Below are 23,425 nucleotides of genomic sequence, written 5' to 3' on the forward strand. Positions count from 1 at the left end.
GGAAAATCAGAGAAGGCAGAGGCAACAGAGATCAGGCGGGGGCATCAAAGTGCAGCCACAGACAGAAGCAGGGGTACCAGATTGCAGATATAAAGGAATATGCTCCCTCCATCCTGGTATAATCTCCCTCCATCCTGATATATGTCCCCCATCCTGGCATATGTTCCCCCTCATCCTGGCATATGCCCCCCATCCTATTATATGGTCCCCATCCTTGTATATGCTCCCCATTCTTGTATATGCTCCCCATCTTTGTATATGCCCCCATCCTGGTATATGCTCCCCCATCCTGTTATATGCCCCATCCTGGTATATGCTCCCCCATCCTTATATATGCTCCTATTCTGGTATATGTCCCCCATCATTTGATATATCCTCCATCCTTGTATATGCCTCCATCCTTGTATGTGCCCCCCTTTCTGGTATTTGCCCCCCATCCTGTTATATACCCCCCATCCTGGGGTATGCCCCCATCCTTGTATGTGCCCTTCATCCTGCTATATATCCTCCACCCTAGTATATGCACCCCGTCTTGGTATATGCCCCCCATCCTGTTATATACCCCCCATCCTTGTATATGCCCCCATCCTTGTATGTGCCCCTCATCCTGCTATATATCCTCCATCCTAGTATATGCACCCCGTCCTGGTATATGCCCCCCATCCTAGTATATGCCCCCCATCCTGGTATATGCCCCCATCCTGGTATATATTCCCCAACTTTGTATGTGTCCCCATCCTGTTATATATCCCTTATCCTTGTATATGCCCCCAATCCTTGTATATGCCCCCATCCTGGTATATGTTCCCCAACTTTGTATGTGCCCTCATCTTGTTACATATCCCTTATCCTTGTTTATGCCCCCAATCCTGGTATATGCCCCCCATCCTTGTATATATCTCCATCCTTGTATATGCCCCCCATCCTTGTATGTGCCCCTCATCCTGCTATATATCCTCCATCCTAGTATATGCCCCCCATCCTGGTATATGCCCCCCATCCTGGTATATTTTCCCAACTTTGTATGTGCCCTCATCTTGTTACATATCCCTTATCCTTGTATATGCCCCCCATCCTTGTATATATCTCCATCCTTGTATATGCCCCCCATCCTGGTATATGCCCCCCATCCTTGTATATGCCCCCATCCTTGTATGTGCCCCTCATCCTGCTATATATCCTCCATCCTAGTATATGCCCCCCATCCTGGTATATGCCCCCCATCCTGGTTTATGTTCCCCAACTTTGTATGTGCCCTCATCTTGTTACATATCCCTTATCCTTGTATATGCCCCCAATCCTGGTATATGCCCCCCATCCTTGTATATATCTCCATTCTTGTATATGCCCCCCCATCCTGTTATATGTCCTGCTGCCTGCGCTGCTGTTGTTTAATACATAGAAAAAAAAAAAGCAAAAAAAAATAAACGCTCCTACTTACCTTTCCTCCGCTCCCCTGCAGAGCGTCGTCTTCTGAAGCTGGCAGCTGACTTCAGCATCCAAGTGATGGGAGCTCATGACGTTACTGCCATGTGCCCGGTCACGTGCACGACAATGTCAGCTGATGGCCTATGATTGGCCGGCAGTGTGTATTGTGGCACATGGATCCAGCAAGTTTGTGCACTGCAATACGCTCTGGCACCATTTTGTTGGAAACACTGTGTCTACGAATTCAACATACATAATCTCTTCAGTAAAATGGCATTGCAGTGTGGTGTGCGCATGCGCTGACTCCAGCGCTTTGGGCAGAAGGACACATCTCCGGTTATAGTTTAGATGCCTATATAGTTGCATATTTTGCCATTGCAGCATGTTTTTTTGCAGGGAAGCCAACCCCTCTTGGCTACCATTGGCTGCACTCAGCTTTAATTTGGAGGCCAATCTGCCTACAGACTCAGCAAGTGAAGCTAAATGATGCGTGGACAACCCATTTGCTTTAGCGACCCTCAGTACAGGTCTCCTAAATAAAATTACTCATTTTGTACCAATATTTAGTTATCTTGCCCCTTTCATATTCATAGATCTCCAGGGAAAAAAGGGCCAAAAAGGTCACAAGATAATGTAGACCCTGCAAAAAGTGGGAGCTCTGGGGCCGGCTGGGGCGTTTCTAGGTTGTGACATTCCCACAAGGAGCAAGGTCGGGCTTGAATGTACCCAATAACTGTTGCCCTAGTAAACACAAGAAGCAGCCATCCATCTAATATGTATGTGGGTTGGGGGGTCCCAAGTCTCCAAAAAAAAAAAGCATTGGCCGCTGAATTTTAAGATGTCCAATCTTTCGTTTTGCTGCCAGAAGTGTCAGGAGTGGACAGAGGTGTCTGGAAGCGACCTAGTTAGTTCTTGCTCAGCCCAGCAAAGTGCATATGCATGAGAGGATCAGAAGGAACAGCTGGTCGCACATTGTTGTTGCTTCTTCTATTTGGTGAGTTTTGGATGTTGCAGATTTACGAAAAATTGCAAGTAACCTGTTTTACTTAATGGGTGCGGAAAATCTGCAACATCAAAAACTCACCAAATACTTGTCGTGGAAACGTAACCAAAGTGCATGTGCACACAACGTTTTTTTTTCCGGATGGAAACTACCTGAAAAAGCAGATCAGAAAATGCTCAAAAGAATGAACGTTGGCATTTCTATGTAAAAACCACTCTCTCCGCTTATGTTTAGGCTTTTGAACGTGTTTTAACTGCTTCAGGTTTCTGAAAAACGGCAAAAAAGAAAAGACATGTCCATAAGTCTGGGGTTTTCTGCTCAGAAGACGTTCAGTACTATACAATCCAAGCCAGTGGGAAAGCTCAAAAGGCTCCTGGTCGTCTTTTGCTGCTTTTTGCCATCATTTGTGTTAAAAAAAAAAAAAATGCTAGCGGTTTCTTCATTATTCAATGAAGTGAAGAAAATGTCAGAAAAACAATGAGAAAATCCTAGAAAAAAAAATCAAAGCGAAACAAAAAATGCTCAGGAAAAGACCGGAAAAAAAAACGCATACAAGATGCTTCAGGAAAACAAAAATACCAGTTTGCTGATGTGTATTCCGCTTGAAATTCTCAACCATGTTGTATGCACATACACTCAGGAAAAGTAGAAAACGTCCTGAAGGGTGTTTGAAGAATTTTGGAAAGCTTTTGCGCAGCAATGTGAAATCAACCCTGGTGTGCACATGTTCAGACTTTTTTTTTTTTTCTTTTAACCCCTTCAAGGTTGTAAAAACTGTGAAATGCTTAAAAAAAAAAGTACCATGCTCATTTTTCAGGCAACCCTAGTCTGATAAAGATATTGAAAAAGAAATACTTCATTTTGAAACGCGTTGCCTCAGTATTGGTGCGGCTTGTCCGCTACTTTCTGTTTTTATGTCCAATAAACTTTTCTAAAAAATTGGAAGCTGAATTGAATATTTTTTAATTGGACTTTTGGACATGAAACTACACGGAATTCCACTAAGCCAAGGCAGGTGAGCTGGTTTATTACATTTTTCTAGTCTGATAGTGACCAATTTAGTTAAGGATTTTTTTTTTACCCATACTGGAAATATTCAGTCCACTTGTTTTTTCCCCTTTTCGCAAAAATCTGTTTAATTAGGGGGTATTTTGGGCATTTTTGTAGGACACCACAATAATTTCAATCTGTTCTCCTTAAATGCAGATCAAGAAGAAACAACAAGAAGTGGTCGGATTTCTGGAGGCAAACAGAATCGACTTTGAAGAGAAAGATATCGCATGTAACGATGACAATCGGCAATGGATGAGGGAGAACGTGCCTGGAGAGAAGAAGCCCAAAAATGGGATCCCTCTCCCTCCCCAAATCTTCAATGAGGAGCAGTATTGTGGGGTAAGAGGGACATGGTGTTGAAGTTCAAATTGCCCATCAGAGATCCCAAGGTGGTCCTTCTCATATGCTTGTAGTCCTTGAATGACTAGCCTGGGACTAGCCCATAGAAGTATCTTCATGGACCAAAATCCTTGCATCATCAGATCTGTGGACCCATATCAGCGACCATACTACACTTATGCTATACATCCAGGAGCCTCCAAGTTAAGAAAATTAAGGAATACGCTCATTGATTGCATATTATTATTAGGGTAAAATACAGTTCATGGAGGCCCCAAACCAGGTCACACTACACCTATAGCTCAGCCATACTGGACCAAAGGGACCATACGTGCATAAAAGAGATATGCTTTTTGGGTACACCCATATATTATCATCTGGAGGTCTATTTAAAGGGGACTCCGCCATCACCACTTCACTGTACATCATGGAATATCTTGTAACACTGCCTTGTTTGTTGAGTCCTGTAGGCCAGGGCAGTCAAAATGTGACCCAGGGCCCCCACTATCACCAGCAGGTTGCACAGTTCCTTGGACCCCAGTAGTGTTGATATCTGTGTTAAAAAAATAATATAAATATGACAGATAAACAATAATTTAGTAAGCAATAATTCTAAATAATACCGTCATATTATTACCGAAAAATAAATACTATCGCTATACTGTTAGTGAGCAAAATCCACTATCGCAAGCCCATATACCAATAATACTACTGCGCAAGGGCAAATAAAACATGGAAAATTTGTGGTCCATATCCGTGCTGCCGGCTTGTGAAGAAACAGCGGATGACAGGATTAGTATAGGATAACAATTTCTTTTATTTTTCTACGCAGTTCAAAGTGTAACCCACTTCTTCTTCTTCACGAAATTGAAAAAAAAACAAACATTTGGCCCCGAGATTGTAATAATATTCCCCTTTGTGGCCCCAAACACTAACAACATTCTCCAATGTGGCTCTCATACAATAATAATGTCCCCCTATGTGTTGCCCCAACAATAGTAATGCCCCCTTCTGTGGCCCAAAAACAGTCTAATGTCCCCCATGCAGTATCATGTGCCCCATTGTGGTCCGCACACAGTATAATGTAATGTCACCCCCATGCAGTAATTTTGACCCCTTATATGACCCCCATGTCCCCTCATATGGGGTCCCCATGCAGTAATAATGTCCCCAGTCCCCACGTGTTGTCCCAATATATTAATACTGTCCCCGTTGTGGCTCCCATTATGCTCCCGCAGGCTACAGTCACAGTGCTCCCCACCTGCATCTCTCACCTTCATCCGCTCTTTTGATGAGTTGCTCAGTCTTCATCCATTTCCCGACATGGTGGCAAAATGAAGTGACATCATTGTGCCCCACAATAGGAGACAACTGGAGGTGCAAGCGAGGACTCGCCTACTGTCGAGAATAGCGCCCCTCCATGGGCCCAGTGGCTCCCCTATGACAGTAATAGTTACATCCCTGCTTAGTTGCAGTATTACAGTTTTGTTTCTCCCCTTGGTTCTGTTGCCTGGTACCTGTTGTACTTCTCCTGGCCCATCCTCTGCCTGTGTTCTCACTCTTTCTCGAAGCTGACCCTGCACTAAACCAACTGCAACTTAGAGTATGATCACACGGAGGTTTTTATTGCTGCTTCAGAATCCACATGAAAGACTTCAAGCCCACTTGTAACGGGCTTCCCATGAATTTGAATTAGAGGGACGTCAAGTTTATTTCCACAAATTCTTAATGTGGGCTATAAAAGCGTCGTGTCAAATTTTTGATGCATTTTCTGCTCATAGATCATGGCAAAATGTGGGTTTTTACCATGTTTCTTGTTTAGCTTTTATCCATTCTTACAAGATTTTTTGCAGCGTTAAAGTGCTTCTTGTTCTAATAAATGACTACATTACTGATCCTGTACTGATCCTGAGTTACATCCTGTATTATACTCCAGAGCTGCACTCACTATTCTGCTGGTGCAGTCACTGTGTACATACATTACATTACTGATCCTGAGTTACATCCTGTATTATACTCCAGAGCTGCACTCACTATTCTGCTGGTGCAGTCACTGTGTACATACATTACATTACTGATCCTGAGTTACATCCTGTATTATACTCCAGAGCTGCACTCACTATTCTGCTGGTGCAGTCACTGTGTACATACATTACATTACTGATCCTGAGTTACATCCTGTATTATACTCCAGAGCTGCACTCACTATTCTGCTGGTGCAGTCACTGTGTACATACATTACATTACTGATCCTGATTTACATCCTGCATTATACCCCAGAGCTGCACTCACTATTCTGCTGGTGCAGTCACTGTGTACATACATTACATTACTGATCCTGAGTTACATCCTGTATTATACTCCAGAGCTGCACTCACTATTCTGCTGGTGCAGTCCCTGTGTACATACATTACATTACTGATCCTGAGTTACATCCTGTATTATACCCCAGAGCTGCACTCACTATTCTGCTGGTGCAGTCACTGTGTACATACATTACATTACTGATCCTGAGTTACATCCTGTATTATACTCCAGAGCTGCACTCACTATTCTGCTGGTGCAGTCACTGTGTACATACATTACATTACTGATCCTGAGTTACATCCTGTATTATACTCCAGAGCTGCACTCACTATTCTGCTGGTGCAGTCACTGTGTACATACATTACTGATCCTGAGTTACATTCTGTATTATACCCCAGAGCTGCACTCACTATTCTGCTGGTGCAGTCACTGTGTACAATACATTACTGACCCTGAGTTACCTCCTGTATTATACTCCAGAGCTGCACTCACTATTCTGCTGGTGCAGTCACTGTGTACATACATTACTGATCCTGAGTTACATTCTGTATTATACCCCAGAGCTGCACTCACTATTCTGCTGGTGCAGTCACTGTGTACATTACATTACTGACCCTGAGTTACCTCCTGTATTATACCCCAGAGCTGCACTCACTATTCTGCTGGTGCAGTCACTGTGTACATTACATTACTGACCCTGAGTTACCTCCTGTATTATACTCCAGAGCTGCACTCACTATTCTGCTGGTTCAGTCACTGTGTACATACATTACTTATCCTGTATGTAGATTAAGTTACAGTTTATATGCCCAGAGCTGCATTAACAATTCTATAGACTTCAGACCTAAAATCTCCCAGCATTCCTTGCTAACTGAATGTCTGCACATTTAACAACCATACAAAATTTTAGCGGAATCCAAGATTTATTCGCCCTATACATAATTTTAAAACCAGTCTATTTTTTTTTCAGGACTTTGAGTCTTTCTTTGATGCAAAAGAAGGGAATGAAATCTATGTGTTTCTTGGTCTGGCTCCACCTGCAAGTAAAAAGGTACATTTTACTGTATTATATTACAGTGGACATTAAAAGTCTACACCCCCCCTGTTAAAATGTCAGATTTTTGTCATATAAATAAACAGGAAAAATCATTTCAGGTCTTATTCCAACTTTTTTGTCGCCCATAATGTACACAAATCCATTAAAAAACAAACTGAAATAATTTTGAGGAAGAAAATAAAAAAAGAAAAACTAATATAATGTGACTGCATAAGTGTAAACACCCTCTTATAATTGGGGATGTGATTTTGCTAAGATATAGCCAATCACATTACACTTATGTTACATACTAGTCAGTATACGGCTGCCATCATTTACACTGATTCTGATTAACCCCATACAAAATCTAGCTGTTTCTAGGAGGATTTTCCCTACATTTTCTTAGTTGTGTTTTACAACAAAAGTCTTGGTACATAAACAGCTGACAACACAGCAAAGGGATCTCCCTGCAGAAAGTTATCAGCTAGGAAAAGGGTATAAAAATAAATGTCCAAGGCATCAGATATACCATGAAACACTGACGATGTGATAAAGAAGAGGCTTAACTTTGGCACAACAGTGACATTGCCTAGAATTAGATGTCCCTCAAAAATGTATGAAAATACAACAAGGAAATTGGTCTGGGAGTCTGCCAAGAGACCTACAGCAACATTAAATGAGCTGCAGGAACCTCTGGCAAGTACAGATTGTGTACTGCATGTGACAACAATCTCCCGTATTCTTCATATGTCCGGACTTTGAGGCATGGTGGCAAAACAGAAGCCTTCTCTTGCAAAGAACAACATCCAAGCCTGGCTATGTTATGCCAAACCTACATCCAGGCTGTCTAAATCATGTGGGAAAAGAAAGTGTTTTTGTTAGATGAGATGAAGGTTGAACTTTTTGGCTATAATTCCAAAAAGTGTGTTTGGCGCAATGTCAACAATGCGCATCACCAAAGGAACACCATACCCAGAGTGAGGCATGGTGGAGGCAGCATTATACTTTGGGGCTGTTTTTCTGCAGCTGGAACTGAGGCTTTAATCAAAGTGTATGGAATTATGAACAGTTACAAATATCAGTCAATTTTGCAGCAAAACCTTAGGGCCTCTGCTGAAAAGATGGTGGTGAAGAAGAATTTCACCTTTCAGCTTGACAATGACCCTAAGTGACCTTTAAATCAACAAAAGAAGGACTGTGCCAGAAGAAGTTCAAAATGTTGGGATGGCCCAGCTCTGATTTGAATAGAAATCTGTGGGTGACCTGAAGAGGTTGCTGTACACTGGAGAAGCCCTTGCAATCTGACAGATGTGAAGCTACTGCTATGCTCATAGCCTACTGCCCCAAAAAGACTGAATGCTGTCAGAAATTCAAAGGATACTTCACTAAAGTATTTGATTAAGGGTGTGTATATTTATAAAACCACATTCATTTAGTTCTTTATTTTTTTTTCTACCCCCCCTTCAAAATGATTTCAGTTTATTTTTCAATGAATTTGTATAAGGGTGACCTCTAATGCATCCCTCTCTCCTATGTGTCACGGCCATTTCCACTGGAATTGTTACCTTTTTCATCCAAAAATGCTTACAAAAAGGTTAAAAAGGTGGTGTAATGTAAGGGTGAGGCTTAACAGTGATGAAATGTTAAAGTTAGATATAGAATTATTAATTGTTTGTTGACCATTTACATGATACCAGAGACAAATCGTGATATTTATTTCCAAACGTCACGATCCATGCTGGATTGTGACAGATAAAAGCACATGTAACCTTTTTTTTTTTTTCCTTTAAGCGGTTTGCTTAAAGTTAGTTTTGCCCCCGGTGGCCATTAGGGTAATTACACAGTGGTGTCTTTAGTTCTAGTTTTGCCCCCGGTGGTGGCTAGTATTATTACATGGGAATCACTAGCAGGTGTGATTGCTCTGGCTTGCCTATAAAGGAGAGTCAGGTGGTCTCACTCACTGGTGGTGATATTGGTCATTTCCAACCATCCTTGGTGGAGGAAGGAGCTAGAGAAGAGTTCCTTGCAGCTCAGTCAGAGTCCTGGTGTGGAAGGAGCAACAGTGAGGAGTTCCTTGCAGCTCTGACAAAGCTTTTGTGAAGTAGCAGCTATTCAGGAGGAAAGCTACATTCAGGTGCTGGACTGTGTTGCTGGGAGCAATAGCAACAGAGCAAAGCTAAGTGGTTTTTCCCTGTTTGTAACTTTCCTTATGTGTGTTTTAGTGCAGTGGTAGGATTAGTTTCTGCACCGTCCAATTCATTAGAGAGGGATAGGTGAAGGGCGAGCTAGGGTTTTTAGGTATCCTGCTCGTCGCCAGGTACGGAACCTGCCTAGGGACCATCAGGAGTGTAGAGACACTGACTCAGGGGAGTGCAGGAGGTCTCCGCGTCCCCGTTCCCTATTGCAGGGCCCTCCATTGTATCAGTTTCCCTGGTGTTTCCCTTATCTCTGTAAATTCGCCCTGCTGGAGGCGGTGTATCCAGATACACGTGTAACTGTTGAAATTCGCCTGCTGGAGGCGGTGCATCCGGCTGCACATTTCATTGTTTAAATTCGCCCTGCTGGAGGTGGTGTATCCAGGGTCACGGGTGTCATAGAAATTCGCCCTGCTGGAGGCGGAGTATCCAGTCACCCGTGACATCACATTATCACGAACCCTACATTTTTCTGCTGAGTCATGGACCCAATGCAGACCTTTGCCCAAATGCTGCAGATCTTTACTGATGAGATTAGGGGACTGCGCGGTGAGTTGGTGCAGCAACTGCAGCTGTTGGTGGGCTTTGGGGGCTTGGTTCAGGAACAGGTTCAGCCAGAATATCCCTCCCTGACAGGTTTTCTGGAGGGAGGGATCAATTCTTTGTTTTTCAGCAGGCCTGCAAATTATACTTCAGGCTGCACCCTCGTTCATCAGGGAGTGAAGAGCAACGGGTGGGAATCATTATGTCCCTTCTTAAGGGGGATCCCAAATCCTGAGCCTTCTCCCTGCTGCAGATTCACCGTCATTAGAATCCGTGGCAATTTTTTTGCGGCTTTGGCGCTAGTGTATGGGGATCCTGATGGCGTCTCCCTGGCGGAATCCCGACTCCGTAGGTGTAAACAGGGAGCCCGGGTTGCTGAGGAGTACTGCTCAGAGTTTAGGAGGTGGGCCACTGACACTCAGTGGAATGACCCTGCACTTAGGAGTCAATTTGTGCAGGGTCTGTCTCCAAAGTTGCAGGATACTCTGGTGCAGAACGCCGCCCCCAGGTCGCTAGAGGCCGCCATGTCCCTTGCCATCCGGGTGGATAGATGCCTTAGGGAGAGACATACACAAAATGTGCCCCCTGTTGTCCTCGCTAGGGAGGAGGACCCACCAGTGCGGACGGAGGAACCCAGGCAGCCCGGTGTTGTTGGTACAAAAAAGGGGTTGTCTGCGGCTCGCCTTGGTGGGGGGGTAAGCTTTTCCTGTGCGAAGCCGGGCCATTTCATGGGAGCCTGCCCAGTGCATGCCAAGTCTCCAGACGAACCCATGCAAGTAGGAGGAGCTAGTCTGTGTACAGGGCTGCCTACGGTTCAGGGTGTGGTGTCGGCATGTTTCTACTGTGGGCAGACTGGTCATGTCCTTAAGGCTTGCCCTACGCCCGCCAAATTATCTATGCTATCTCAGAAGCCGCATACCCCTGGTCGCTTGGAGGGAGGCGACCAGGGAGTGTATATTTCCTCCATTTTGCCCTCCCAAGGTACTATGTCAGCGGAAGTGTTGGCTGGCGGGGTACCGGAGCTGATACCGGTGCTTGTGGACAGTGGAGCAGGAGTCAGTCTTGTGGATGCTCGCTTTGTCCAGACTCATGGCCTGAGGTGTAGGACGCTAGCCCAACCTATAAGCGTCCAGGCCATTAACTCTGTTCCACTGAGCCAGGGGAGCTTGACTCAAGTCGTAGAAAATATCCATCTGCGGATAGGACATCATGAGGAGTCCTTGGCATTCTACGTCTTGGAAGGAATGCCTGTGCCTATCGTTCTAGGCCTCCCTTGGCTGAAAAAACACAACCCGGTAATAGATTGGCGGGCTAGGGAAGTAGTCAGCTGGGGGCAGTCGTGTGAGGGCTGCTGCCTAGGGGCTACTCTCTCTGCCGTCTCTCTGCAACTTGCCCCTTCCTCTCCCGTGGGAGCAGCAGATGTGCTGCAGGAGAGTAGGGGCAAGTCTCAACCCTCGCCATTAGTAAACCCTGGGAGGCGCAGCCCTCGTGGTGGAAGGGGTTGGAGGGTGGTGAGCCCCTTGGTGAATTGCGGGGGTGTGAGTGTGGTGACACAGGGGGATGCCTCTGTTGTCAGTTCCAGTAAGAGTTCACCGAATTGTGACAAACTAATGTGTGGCAATAAACGTTCAGGTCCGGACCTGTGTGTGAACGAACATGTATGGGTCACCACCAGAAAACATCCAGTGGAAGTGTGTTGCGGAGTCTTGCCAGCTCGAGTTACCCCCAAACATGCACATACACAACTCATCCCCCAGGTCGGCGCTTTGGAGAGGTGTGGTGCCTCCAGAACATACATTGCCAATACCAGCGGTGTTCATGAACCTGAAGTTCAGTTAGTGGCTGGGGTGAACTCTGGATCTGGGCGTCCTCTCTGTAGGTGGTTCCCTGATGAGGAGCGGTCTTGAGGGTCCAGAGGCCCCTCATTGAGGGAGGGTACTGTCACGATCCATGCTGGATTGTGACAGATAAAAGCACATGTAACCTTTTTTTCCTTTAAGCTGTTTGCTTAAAGTTAGTTTTGCCCCCGGTGGCCATTAGGGTCATTACACAGTGGTGTCTTTAGTTCTAGTTTTTCCCCCGGTGATAGCTAGTATTATTACACGGGAATCACTAGCAGGTGTGATTGCTCTGACTTGCCTATAAAGGAGAGTCAGGTGGTCTCACTCACTGTTGGTGATATTGGTCATTTCCAACCATCCTTGGTGGAGGAAGGAGCTAGAGAAGAGTTCCTTGCAGCTCAGTCAGAGTCCTGGTGTGGAAGGAGCAACAGTGAGGAGTTCCTTGCAGCTCTGACAAAGCTTTGGTGAAGTAGCAGCTATTCAGGAGGAAAGCTGCACTCAGGTGCTTTGACTGTGTTGCTGGGAGCAATAGCAACAGAGCAAAGCTAAGTGGTTTTTCCCTGTTTGTAACTTTCCTTATGTGTGTTTTAGTGCAGTGGTGGGATTAGTTTCTGCACCGTTCAATTCATTAGAGAGGGATAGGTGCAGGGCGAGCTAGGGTTTTTAGGTATCCTGCTCGTTGCCAGGTGCGGAACCTGCCTAGGGACCATCAGGAGTGTAGAGACACTGACTCAGGGGAGTGCAGGAGGTCTTCACGTCCCCGTTCCCTATTGCAGGGCCCTCCATTGTATCGGTTTCCCTGCTGTTTCTCTTATTTCTGTAAATTTGCCCTGCTGGACTCAGTGTATCCAGATACATGTGTAACTATTGAAATTCGCCTGCTGGAGGCGGTGCATCTGGCTGCACGTTTCATTGTTTAAATTCGCCCTGCTGGAAGCGGTGTATCCAGGGTCACGGGTGTCATAGAAATTCACCCTGCTGGAGGCGGAGTATCCAGTCACCCGTGAGATCACACCAACATCTTATATTTTAAATGTCAGATACATTGACTGTCATGGAAACGAATAAAGCTTAACTGTAATGGGTGCCATCTGGTTTCAATTAAGGTGTCCGGCATTTGGCAGATACAGTAATGGAAACTAAACAGACCTCATGATAAATAAATGGATACTTTGTGTTTGCGTCTGTCATGCAACAAAAGTGATGTTGGTTCTGGTGCCGTATTCCTGTACTGATGGTTAGTCTGGTGACATATTCATGTAGTGATGATAGTCCTGATGCAGTATTCATGTACTATTGATGACTCTGGTGATGTGTTCATGTAGTTATGATGACTCTGGCGATATATTCACTCCAGAACCATCATCATTAGTACATGATTTCAAAACAAAAATCATCAGTACATAAATAAAACAACAAAGCCATCAATAGTACATGAATATAGCACCAGAATCAACATCAGTACATGAATACAGCACTAAAACCATCATCATTACACGAATGCATCACTAGAACCACCATCAGTATATGAATTATGAATATGGCACCACAGCCATAATCAATAGTCAATATATACAACACCAGTACCATCATCAATACATGAATACATCAGTAGAACCACAATCAGTACATGAATACACCACTACGAGGGGCTGCTGATAAGTCTTTGGCTTTGTGATCTTTTTGTTTATATGCTAACGAATGTTACTTCACGTGAAAGCCTTATGTGTCTAATATATGTTTTTAAAATTATGTGTTTTTATCTTAAGGAAAGTGTTCTACTCACGTGGGAAAACAAAATACAAGAACCAAGCTTAGAATGCCAATCAATTGTAATGTCAAGTTAGCCCATATACATTTGTATTGCATGAACCTACAACTCCCAGTATGCCCTTCACAATAGTAAGGAGACATTGGGAGTTGTTAATAGCCATCATCAGACTGTGGACCATGCATGAACCAGAGTACTGATTCAGACTCGGACAGTATCACAAATAAACATTTACATCCAGGTACCTTATGTAACATCTTCTCTGATTGGAGTCGTTTTCTTTCTTTTCATCTGTTGTAGCGCCCCTTGGTGTTACATACTTCTTATGATGCCCCCTGGTGTTACATTCTTGTTATGGCTCCCCCTGGTGTTACATTCTTGTTATGGCTCCCCCTGGTGTTACACACTTGTTATGGTACCCCCTGGTGTTACATACTTGTTATGGTGCCCCCTGGTGTTACATACTTGTTATGGTACCCCCTGGTGTTACATACTTGTTATGGTGCCCCCTGGTGTTACATACTTGTTATGGTGCCCCCTGGTGTTACATACTTGTTATGGCTCCCCCTGGTGTTACATACTTGTTATGATGCCCCCTAGTGTTCCATACTTGTTATGGCGCCTCCGTGTTACATACTTGTTATGGCGCCTCCGTGTTACATACTTGTTATGGCACCCCCTGGTGTTACATACAGTAGTTGTTATGGCACCCCCTGGTGTTACACACTTGTTATGGCGCCCCCTGGTGTTACATACTTGTTATGGCGCCCCCTGATGTTACACACAGTAGTTGTTATGGCGCCCCCTGGTGTTACACACTTGTTATGGTGCCCCCTGGTGTTACATACAGTAGTTGTTATGGCACCCCCTGGTGTTACACACTTGTTATGGTGCCCCCTGGTGTTACACACTTATGGTGCCCCCTGGTGTTACATACAGTAGTTGTTATGGCGCCCCCTGGTGTTACACACTTGTTATGGCGCCCCCTGGTGTTACATTCTTGTTATTATGGCGCCCCCCGGTGTTACATACTTGTTTCGGAGCTCTCTGTGTGTATGTAATATCAGAGGGCACCATAAATTCAAAAATAAATAAATGTTATGCTTTGAGTAATGTATAAGAGAAATGTAATATCTCATCCCCCATTTAAGTAAAATATTTCATGTTGTATTATTCTGGCTTTCCTTGTAATACTATGAGAAGATATTAGTGACTACTTTCTAATTGAGCTTAGCGCCCTCTTGTGGGCACCAGTGGCATGAACCGCTCCTTCTTCTCTTCACAAACAACATATTAAAAAATAAACATAAAAGGAGACATTCACGATACCTGCATATAAATAATCAACAGTGCAAAGACACCCTCTCCCCAACACCCAGCACAATCCTAGGTTATATCAGAGGCATTGTCAGGACGCCAGGATTAGAAACATGGGGGAACGGGAACCTGTGCAGCAGCGTCTCTGAGGCACCTTGTGGTATTATGTGGGCGCTGTATGGTGGTATTAGACACTTTTTGGTGGCTTTATTTTTGCAACGTATAATAGACTTTTGAATTCTTGGATGTGAGCATTTTCTGGCCTCGATATGGCGGTATTATTCTGTGAAGGTTTTATTTTCTCACTATCTGGCAGTATGGTGGCGATAGCTTTGCACTGTATTATAACGTCTGTTAAGCAGTATTGAGGACTGGGATTTCAAGGGGTCATCCAGCGCCTCTGTCTTCTGTGTCAGGAGACGATGAGCACCGCGGAGCAGTTGCCGAATATCCGCAGATCTGGTGCGCCTAAGTCACGCCTATGATACCTGTAGCGGCAGCTTTACTTGTCCCACAGCTCCTCTACACTTTCTTCTTTTCTTCCAGGAGTGAGAACTTTTTTTTAAAGTTGTTGTCCAATCATTATCCTCAGCATTTCAGGCTCTGATCTCTTATCGTGGCATTTTTCGGGAGGAGTAATGACCATATTTCAGCCATTCTGCCATTTTTTTTCCCCATTTCGGTGATAAATATTGTGATGGAAACTTTTAGAGTTTTTTGGATTTTCAATTCCTTTTTTATTCGTTTTCCCGGAGGACTGACTCTAATATTGCAGTGATTTGTACAGTTGGCCTTCTCCCATGATGCAGACACGGGGCACCCGGGCGGTATAGAGGGGGGCTCAGCTCCTATACATTCAGTGCGCACTGCCGCCGTACATTTATGGAAAATATCGCCATGGAAAAATGGAGCCCCCCCCCAGCGCCATGGACCCCGGAACTTATTGGCGCCGATCACGTCATCAGCGCGTCTCAGCTCCCGATTCGGATGACCCCCTTTAAATAGTGCACAGGGCACCAGTAACAAAGGCGGCCATGCTTACAGCCCGTATCTGCATAAATCTGTCCGGATTATATTACCAGATCTTTTTATAAAGTGCCGACCTAAGGTTTCCCAGTCCTCTAAGCAGATTCCCTCCCCGCTGATCGCTGAGCGCAAACATGTTCGTGTATCCTCCCGGCTTCCCCATAATCCTATTAAACCAGGCTGAGCACACAGCATACGTTACGATGGGCGCAGCCTTGGTAATAGCACCGCCTGGGTATGCAGCAGTATATGTCATATAATGTGCATGTATCTGTGTGAGCAGATGGCTGCTGTCATGTGTCCCCATCAGATCAGCTTAGACCTGATTAGCTGCAGTCATGACCAATATGTCACATTCCAGTATGAAATGGGTCGTCTCTTCAGGACTGATTAAATATGGCGGGGTCAGACAGCTAGCTATAAACCCGCCACTCACTATGTATGGCACTCCACCTCAATGTCTTCTACACTCTTGTTGTATCCAAAGCCAAGCTCGCCCCCTTGTGGCTACATCAGAATTCGGAAAGGGAAATTTTATTTATTTTATATCTATGTGGACATCAATATAAAAAAAAAACAAAAACAAGACCACAGCAAAAAAAGTTGATAAAAAAAATTTCCCGTATTGTGTATACCGCTCCTATGCGGATTTATGTGCCTTTATGGTTGCAAACTAACCACAACCCTGCAGTCGTCTGTCCCATTTATTACATTCTTCACATGTCCATTCAAGTGAGATCTGTGAGACTCAGAGCATGTCCATTTGTGGTCCAATTTTGAGGATCAGAATAGGACATACTAATTGGGTCTGTGTGCTGACTGAGAAAAAAAAAAAAATCGGGCAGCACACCGGTATATCACACAGATAAAACAATGTAGCCTTATTATGTATAGTACAATCCTTTAGTATGTAGTGTACATTCGTGTTATATATAGTGCCGTCCCTTAGTATATAGTGTACTCTCTTGTTACATATAATGCCTTCAGTTAGTATAGAGTGTACGTTTTTGTTGCACATTCTGCACTCCTTAATTACATTGTTTTTTCTTTTATTATGTATAACTCCCTTATTAAATAGCATCCTCTCTAGTTTTGTATGATGCGTTCCTTTACTACATAATTTCCTGTGTTATGTACAGCACCATCCCATTATTACATAGTATTATCTTTTGTTATATATAGCACTGTCCCCTACATAGCATATTTTTGTTATTTTTGATCATCACAGCGCCCTCTCTTAATTACATAGTCCTCCCTTGTTAGATATAAGATGACTAATGATGGAGCAGCATCTGGCCAGAAGACCAGTCCATCATCCGCCTCCATCAGAAAATAAACTTTCCCATGCTCCATCAGCAGTCATTTCAGTTTATATCTAACAAGAGAGGATGGTATGTAATAAAGAACAGGGTGCTATAAATAACAAAAATATTGACAATTTGATATGTAAGGGATGGTGCTGTTCATAACAAGTGAAGGCACTGTGTAGTAAGGGACAGTGCTGTACATAACATGAGAGGACACTGTATAATAAGGGACGGTGCTGTACATAACAAGAGAGGGAACTGTGTAATATAGGATGGCGCTGTACATAACGAGAGGGCACTGTGTAATAAAGGATGGGTCTCTACGTAACAAGAGAGAGTACTGTGTAATAAGGGACGGTGCTGTACATACCAAGAGAGGGCACTGTGTAATAAAGGATGGTGCGCTACATAACAAGAGAGGGCACTGTGTAATAAGGGACTGTGCTGTATATAACAAGAGAGGGCACAGTGTAATAAGGGAATGTGCTGTATGTAGCAAGAGAGGGCACTGTGTAATAAGGGATGGCAATATATATATATAATTAGAGGAGACTATGTAATTTATATATCTCTGTAGCTTGGTCGTCATAAAAGGAGGTTGGCCCAAGCATATTCCTTTCCCAGTGGCCCCAAACTATTAGTGTCCGCCACTAAAGCAAGGCCAGGTGCTGGAGCCAGGACAGGTTATTAACAGTTCTGTCACAGCTTATGGTGTGTTAGCACCACGCTGCAGTTGGTTCCTCTCTTCCTCATGCTCCGCATGCTCCCAGCAGCACTTCCAGCCGGGTCTCTGGCCATGTTCTAAGGGTAAGTGCGCACTCCCGCCCTCTTAAAGGGCCAGCGTGTGCACTTGCTATTTCCTTCCCAGTCAATGGTTTTGAGGCATTATATATATATATTGCTTCCTCTCCACTGGGGGGGTGCCTGAGCAACCTTCCTGTTTCAGTCTGTTGTGTAAGGTCACATACCAGTGCAAGTCCTGCCTGTAGTATACTAAGTACAAATCCTGCGTGTTGTACTCCAAGTACAAATCCTACCTGCTGCACTCTGAAGCAAATCCTTCCAGCGGCACTCTGAAGCTAATCCCGCTTGCTGCATTTGGAAGCAAATCCTGCCTGCTACACTCTGAAACAAATCCTGCTTGCTGCACTCTGAAGCAAATCCTGCTTGCTGCACTCTGAAGCAAATCCTGCTTGCTGCACTCTGAAGCAAATCCTGCTTGCTGCACTCTGAAGCAAATCCTGCTTGCTGCCCTCTGAAGCAAAATGTAGTTGCTGCACTCTGACACAAAATCTGTCTCTGACACAAACTCTGCTGCACTCTGATAAGAACATGGTCAGCTCAACTCTGATGCAAGCTTTGCCTGTTGCTCCATCCAGTCTGTCCCTCGGGTCCAGCTGCTGTGCGACAGTTGGTTTGCCCTGGAGTGGCCCCTGGCGTTCAGCGGGAGCCAAGTCTAACCTCACCATCAGAGGCTCTAGTGAATAGTCAGGTGATTGCTTAGTCAGGCCCCTACAGGCTCTCCACGGTCCTTGGCACAGTGGTTCCACAAATCACGACCGTGACACTTTGCTCAGGCAATAGATCACGGACCCTGCCCATATGGATCATGTACCAGGAGCTTTGCCGACAGAAGAACACAGAGGAAGAGCTGTCCACACAGTTGCAGTCCTTAACCACTAAGTTGAAGGCCTTAAACATCCCTCCAGAGTTCCAGCATGTCGAAACACTCGTGTCTCCTCCAGAGACTTCCCAGACAATTTGTTTAGTTCAAGATCCTGGCCTCTGACTCGCAGACCCACCACGTTTTGAAGGCAATCCGAAGCTCTGCCACGGGTTCATCAACCAGTGCCGGCTACATTTTGAACTTCTTCCGCACCACTTCCCACTGGACCGAGCAAAGGTAGCGTTTCTAATGTCGCACCTTGGAGGCGAGGCTCTGGCGTGGTTTAACCTATTGTGGGAGAGAGAGGATCTGATCATCTTCGATTTGCCTGCATTCTTGGAAGCTTTTCACAAAGTGTACGATGAACCTGGGTGAACCACCTCTGCAGCTTCTGCTTTGCTCCATTTACGTTAGACCAATTCTTCTGTGGGGCAATATGTGGTACGCTTTCGCATTCTGGCGTCCGAACTCGGATGGAACAATGAAGCTTTGCTGGCGACATTCTGGGAGGGGCTTTCCAGAGATATTAAGGATGAGCTAGCCGGTCAAGACCTACCAACTACCCTTGACGACCTGATCTCTCTCGCCATCCATAGAGACCTCTGCTTCCGTGAGCGTGCTAGCGAGGTGGCACGTGAAAGAAAACCGCAGCGCCTGGCTCCGTTTTTTTAAGGACCGGAGAAGCTCCAGCATGTCGGGGCGGTAGGAGAGGTCTCGCTAAATGGAAAGGATGTCTCTCAACCCCTGATTGTTACTGTGGCAGTGAAAACCGATGAATCCCAGTTTGTTGAGTCAGCATATTTGGATTCTGTGGCAACCGGAAATTTCATCCTTCAGGCTGTAGTGGATCGGTTCTAAATCCCACTTCATCCACTTCAGAACCCCCTGGCAATAAGATCTGTCGATGGGACAACACTTCGGGAGACAGTTCGTTTGGCCACTGAGCCTCTCGAGGTCCATATTGGGATGCTACATACAGAGAAAATGGTCTTCTATGTCCTCTCCAACATGTCTCACGCCTTTCTCTTGGGCCTACAATGGCTTCTTCAGCACGAACCTGTGTTGGACTGGAGAACTCCGCTAGGGAAATTTCTGTCATGGGAGGTGTCTGTCTCCCGTACGCCCGGCTAAGGCCCGTAAAGTCCGGCATAGCTGCCTTTTGGTCCTTCTCAGAAGTAATTGACAAGAAGGAGGCAGAGACTTTGCCGCCCCACAGGCCGGATGACTGCACTATCGTCTTGATTCCCGGGTCTACGCCCTCTAGAGGCCGAATTTACCCTCTGTCCCCAGCTGAGACTCAAACTATGTCTGTCAGGAACACCGCAGTGCACTTGCTCACTGAGCCAGTGCTCGTGTCCTGAGTAAGACAAACTGTGCTCAGAGATACCTGTGGAGCGGGCAGCAGCAGAGAAGGTGCGTGCTTCAGACTAACAGGACCTGAAGCACGTGACTTATGGGGGCGTGGCCTAGACCTCAGAGAGCTAGGAGCTGCAGGAAAACTCCTAGCAGGGTAACGACGGGACAAAGTTACCAAGGGGCATAGACAGGGACGTAAACAGATCAGGCCGGGGTCAAAGCACGAGATAGCATGACAAAACCAGGGGTTTAGACAGAACGGATAGTCAGGAGGTAGCCAATGAGTCATACACGGATATAGCTGCAAAGTACAAAAGGGGCGAGCAAAGAATAGTCGGGTCACAGGCAATGAGTCATACACAGAGAGGTTAGCGCAGTACAGAATCAACAGGCAAAATCACAACGGAAGACAGAACCGGGTCAGAACCATATAGCAAGCTAGAAGACAATGCACAGGCATACAGGGGTCAACACACTCGGCCAAAGGCAAAAGTATAACTGACAGGGATTGGAGTTTCTCAGGGCTATAAGAAGCTCTCGCAGAACCAAAGAGAGGCCACAATAATTAACCCCAGGCGTGCAGGTCAAAGCCTGCACTGAGCTCAAGACATTAACCCCTGACGTGCAGGTCAAAACCTGCACTGGGATCATGACAGTACCCCCCTCTCAACGGGGGGCCTCTGGACCCCCAGGCTTCCCCGGGTATTTGGCATGGAAAGCCCGAACCAGGCGATCTGCATGTACAGAGTGAGCAGGGACCCATGAGCGATCCTCCGGTCCATATCCCTTCCAGTGGACCAGGTACTGCAAAGAGCGGCGCACCCGCCGAGAGTCCACAATATGTCCAACCTCATACTCCAAGTGACCCTCCACCAACACTGGAGGAATAACAGACTCGGAGTCCTCCTTGACAGACCCCATGGGTTTCAACAGAGATTTATGGAACACATTGGATATCTTTAAGGAGGCGGGGAGATGCAACCTATATGCCACCGGGTTGACTATCTCCATAATCTTGTACGGACCAATGAACTTTGGAACCAACTTAGCTGACTGTACCTTCAAGTTGATGTTATGTGTGGAAAGCCAAACCTTCTCCCCCACCTGAAACATGTGTCCCAGGGCTCTCTTTTTGTCAGCAAAATATTTGTACCTCCCCTGGGTCTGAGAGATATTATGTTGGACTTCAGCCCAGAGGTTTTTTAACTGTTGGACAACCGTAATCCACCCGTGAAAACTCCCCAAAATGTGGATTAAACCCATAATTGATTAGGAATGGGGACATGTTGGTGGACTGACTTACCCGGTTGTTAAAAGCGAATTCCGCCAACGGTAACTCATCACACTAATCCTCCTTTCTGGCAGAGGTCAGACACCTGAGAATTTGTTCCAGGGATTGATTGGTGCGTTCCGTCTGACCATTACTCTCTGGGTGATATATCGACGAGAAGGAGAGTGAGATGCCCAATTTCATACAGAATGCCCTCCAAAATTTGGCCACAAACTGCACATCTCTGTCAGACACAACATTCAGGGGTACCCCATGCAATCGGACCACATGCAGCACAAACAACCTTGACAATGTTGCTGCTGAGGGTAATGCTGCCAAGGGAATTAAATGGGCCTGCTTTGAAAACCTATCCACCTCCACCCAGATCACCGTATTGCCCCTGGAAGGTGGAAGGCCGGTAATAAAGTCCATGGAGAGATGAGTCCATGGCCTATCAGGAACCGGTAAAGGTATGAGTTCCCCAGCCGGTCGGTTATGCGAGCTTTTGGAACGGGCACACACATCACAAGCAGAAATGAATTTCTTGACATCGGACCTCAGTGAAGGCCACCAAAAGCCCCTGGCTACTGCTTCTCTAGTGGCCGTGATACCAGGATGAGCACTCAGCCTAGACTCATGAAACTCCTGCAGAAGCCTTGGCCGCAATAACTCTGGAACAAATAATTTATCCCCTGGCCTGGTTGCTGGAGCTAGGGACTGAGCCACTAAAATTTCTTGTTCCAACTCTGATGAGACCCCCTACACTACCACCCCTGGGGGAAGAATGGAGGACGGCGGCTCGGGGGGGTAGACACATGTTCGAAACTTCTGGACAGGGCATCCGCTTTAACATTTTTGGACCCCGGTCGAAAAGTAACGGAGAATTGAAATCGTGAAAAAAAAAAAGTGACCAATGGGCTTGTCTAGGAGTAAGCCTCTTAGCAGATTCAAGGTATGCCAAATTTTTGTGATCTGTGATAACAGTGATAGGGTGAGCCGTCCCTTCCAAAAAGTGCCTCCATTCCTCGAATGCCAGCTTGACCGCAAGAAGTTCTCTATTGCCTACATCATAGTTTCTCTCGGCTGAAGAGAACTTCTTGGAGAAGAAAGCACAGGGTTTGAGATTAGTAAGGGTGGCCGGACCCTGGGACAGCACAGCCCCCACCCCCACTTCAGAAGCATCCACCTCCACAATGAATGGTTTGGATGTGTCACGTCTCCGTCAGATTTGGGGCCTGCTGTTCCGGTCGCAGCCACTAGGAGGCGCCGGGCCGCCACTTCGCCGTCAGACTCGGGGACGGCTGTTCCTGCCTCGGCCACTGGGAGGCGCCGTGGTTCTATTACGTCGCCGTCAGACTCGGGGCCTATGGTTCTAGCTTTAGCCACTAGGAGGCGCCGGTCTGTCACGTCACCGTTGGATTCGAGGCCTGCTGTTCCAGTCACGGCCACTAGGAGGCGCCAGACCGCCACTTCACTGTCAGACTCGGGGACGGCTGTTCCTGCCTCGGCCACTGGGAGGCGCCGTGGTCCGCCCGTGAGTTATGGTGGTGACAGAGAAGTGGCTCCTGCGCAGGCATCTGGTGGGCGCAGGCTCCGCCCCTCTGTCAGTCATCAGGGGGTTACTGCAACTCCATCTGGCCTGGTCCTGGGGGCGGCCCTAATGACATCACCAGTCCAGGAACCTGTGAGGGATGACCTGATCCCTCAAATACCTTGGGACTGGTCTTGCAAGCCGCCGGATATATTCTTGGTTCCCCTGTGTGTTACTTAGTGATTGATTTCTGTTTGACTCTGACCTCAGCCTGGATTTCTGACCCCTCTTTTGCCTGACGATTCTGTACTTCTGCTACTCTCCTGGTTTGTGACCTTGGCCTGGATATTCTGACTCTGCTACTTCCTAACGATTCTGTACCTCTGCCGCCCTCCTGGTTTTTGACTCTGACCTTGGCCTGAAATTGACTCTGCTA

The 23,425-nt window shown here is 46.0% G+C and overlaps 1 protein-coding gene and 1 long non-coding RNA gene across 3 annotated transcripts in view; one reads left to right on the plus strand and one right to left on the minus strand.

Annotated features, from left to right (window-relative positions):
- Positions 1 to 23,425, plus strand: part of SH3BGR (SH3 domain binding glutamate rich protein) — a 63,800-nt gene that overhangs the window by 3,811 nt on the left and 36,564 nt on the right. For both annotated transcript variants that reach the window (XM_073584690.1, XM_073584691.1), the window contains exons 2-3: positions 3,638 to 3,823; positions 7,101 to 7,181. In XM_073584690.1, the coding sequence (XP_073440791.1) occupies positions 3,638 to 3,823; positions 7,101 to 7,181 (267 nt within the window). The remainder of the gene's footprint in view (positions 1 to 3,637; positions 3,824 to 7,100; positions 7,182 to 23,425) is intronic.
- LOC141097485 (uncharacterized) overlaps positions 1 to 23,425 on the minus strand; it is a 159,143-nt gene that overhangs the window by 2,125 nt on the left and 133,593 nt on the right. The gene's annotated exons all lie outside the window — the stretch shown is intronic.

This window comes from Dendrobates tinctorius, unplaced genomic scaffold (assembly GCF_039654945.1).
Source record: "Dendrobates tinctorius isolate UK_male_01 unplaced genomic scaffold, ASM3965494v1 ptg000084l, whole genome shotgun sequence".
Taxonomy (NCBI): Eukaryota; Metazoa; Chordata; class Amphibia; order Anura; family Dendrobatidae; genus Dendrobates; species Dendrobates tinctorius.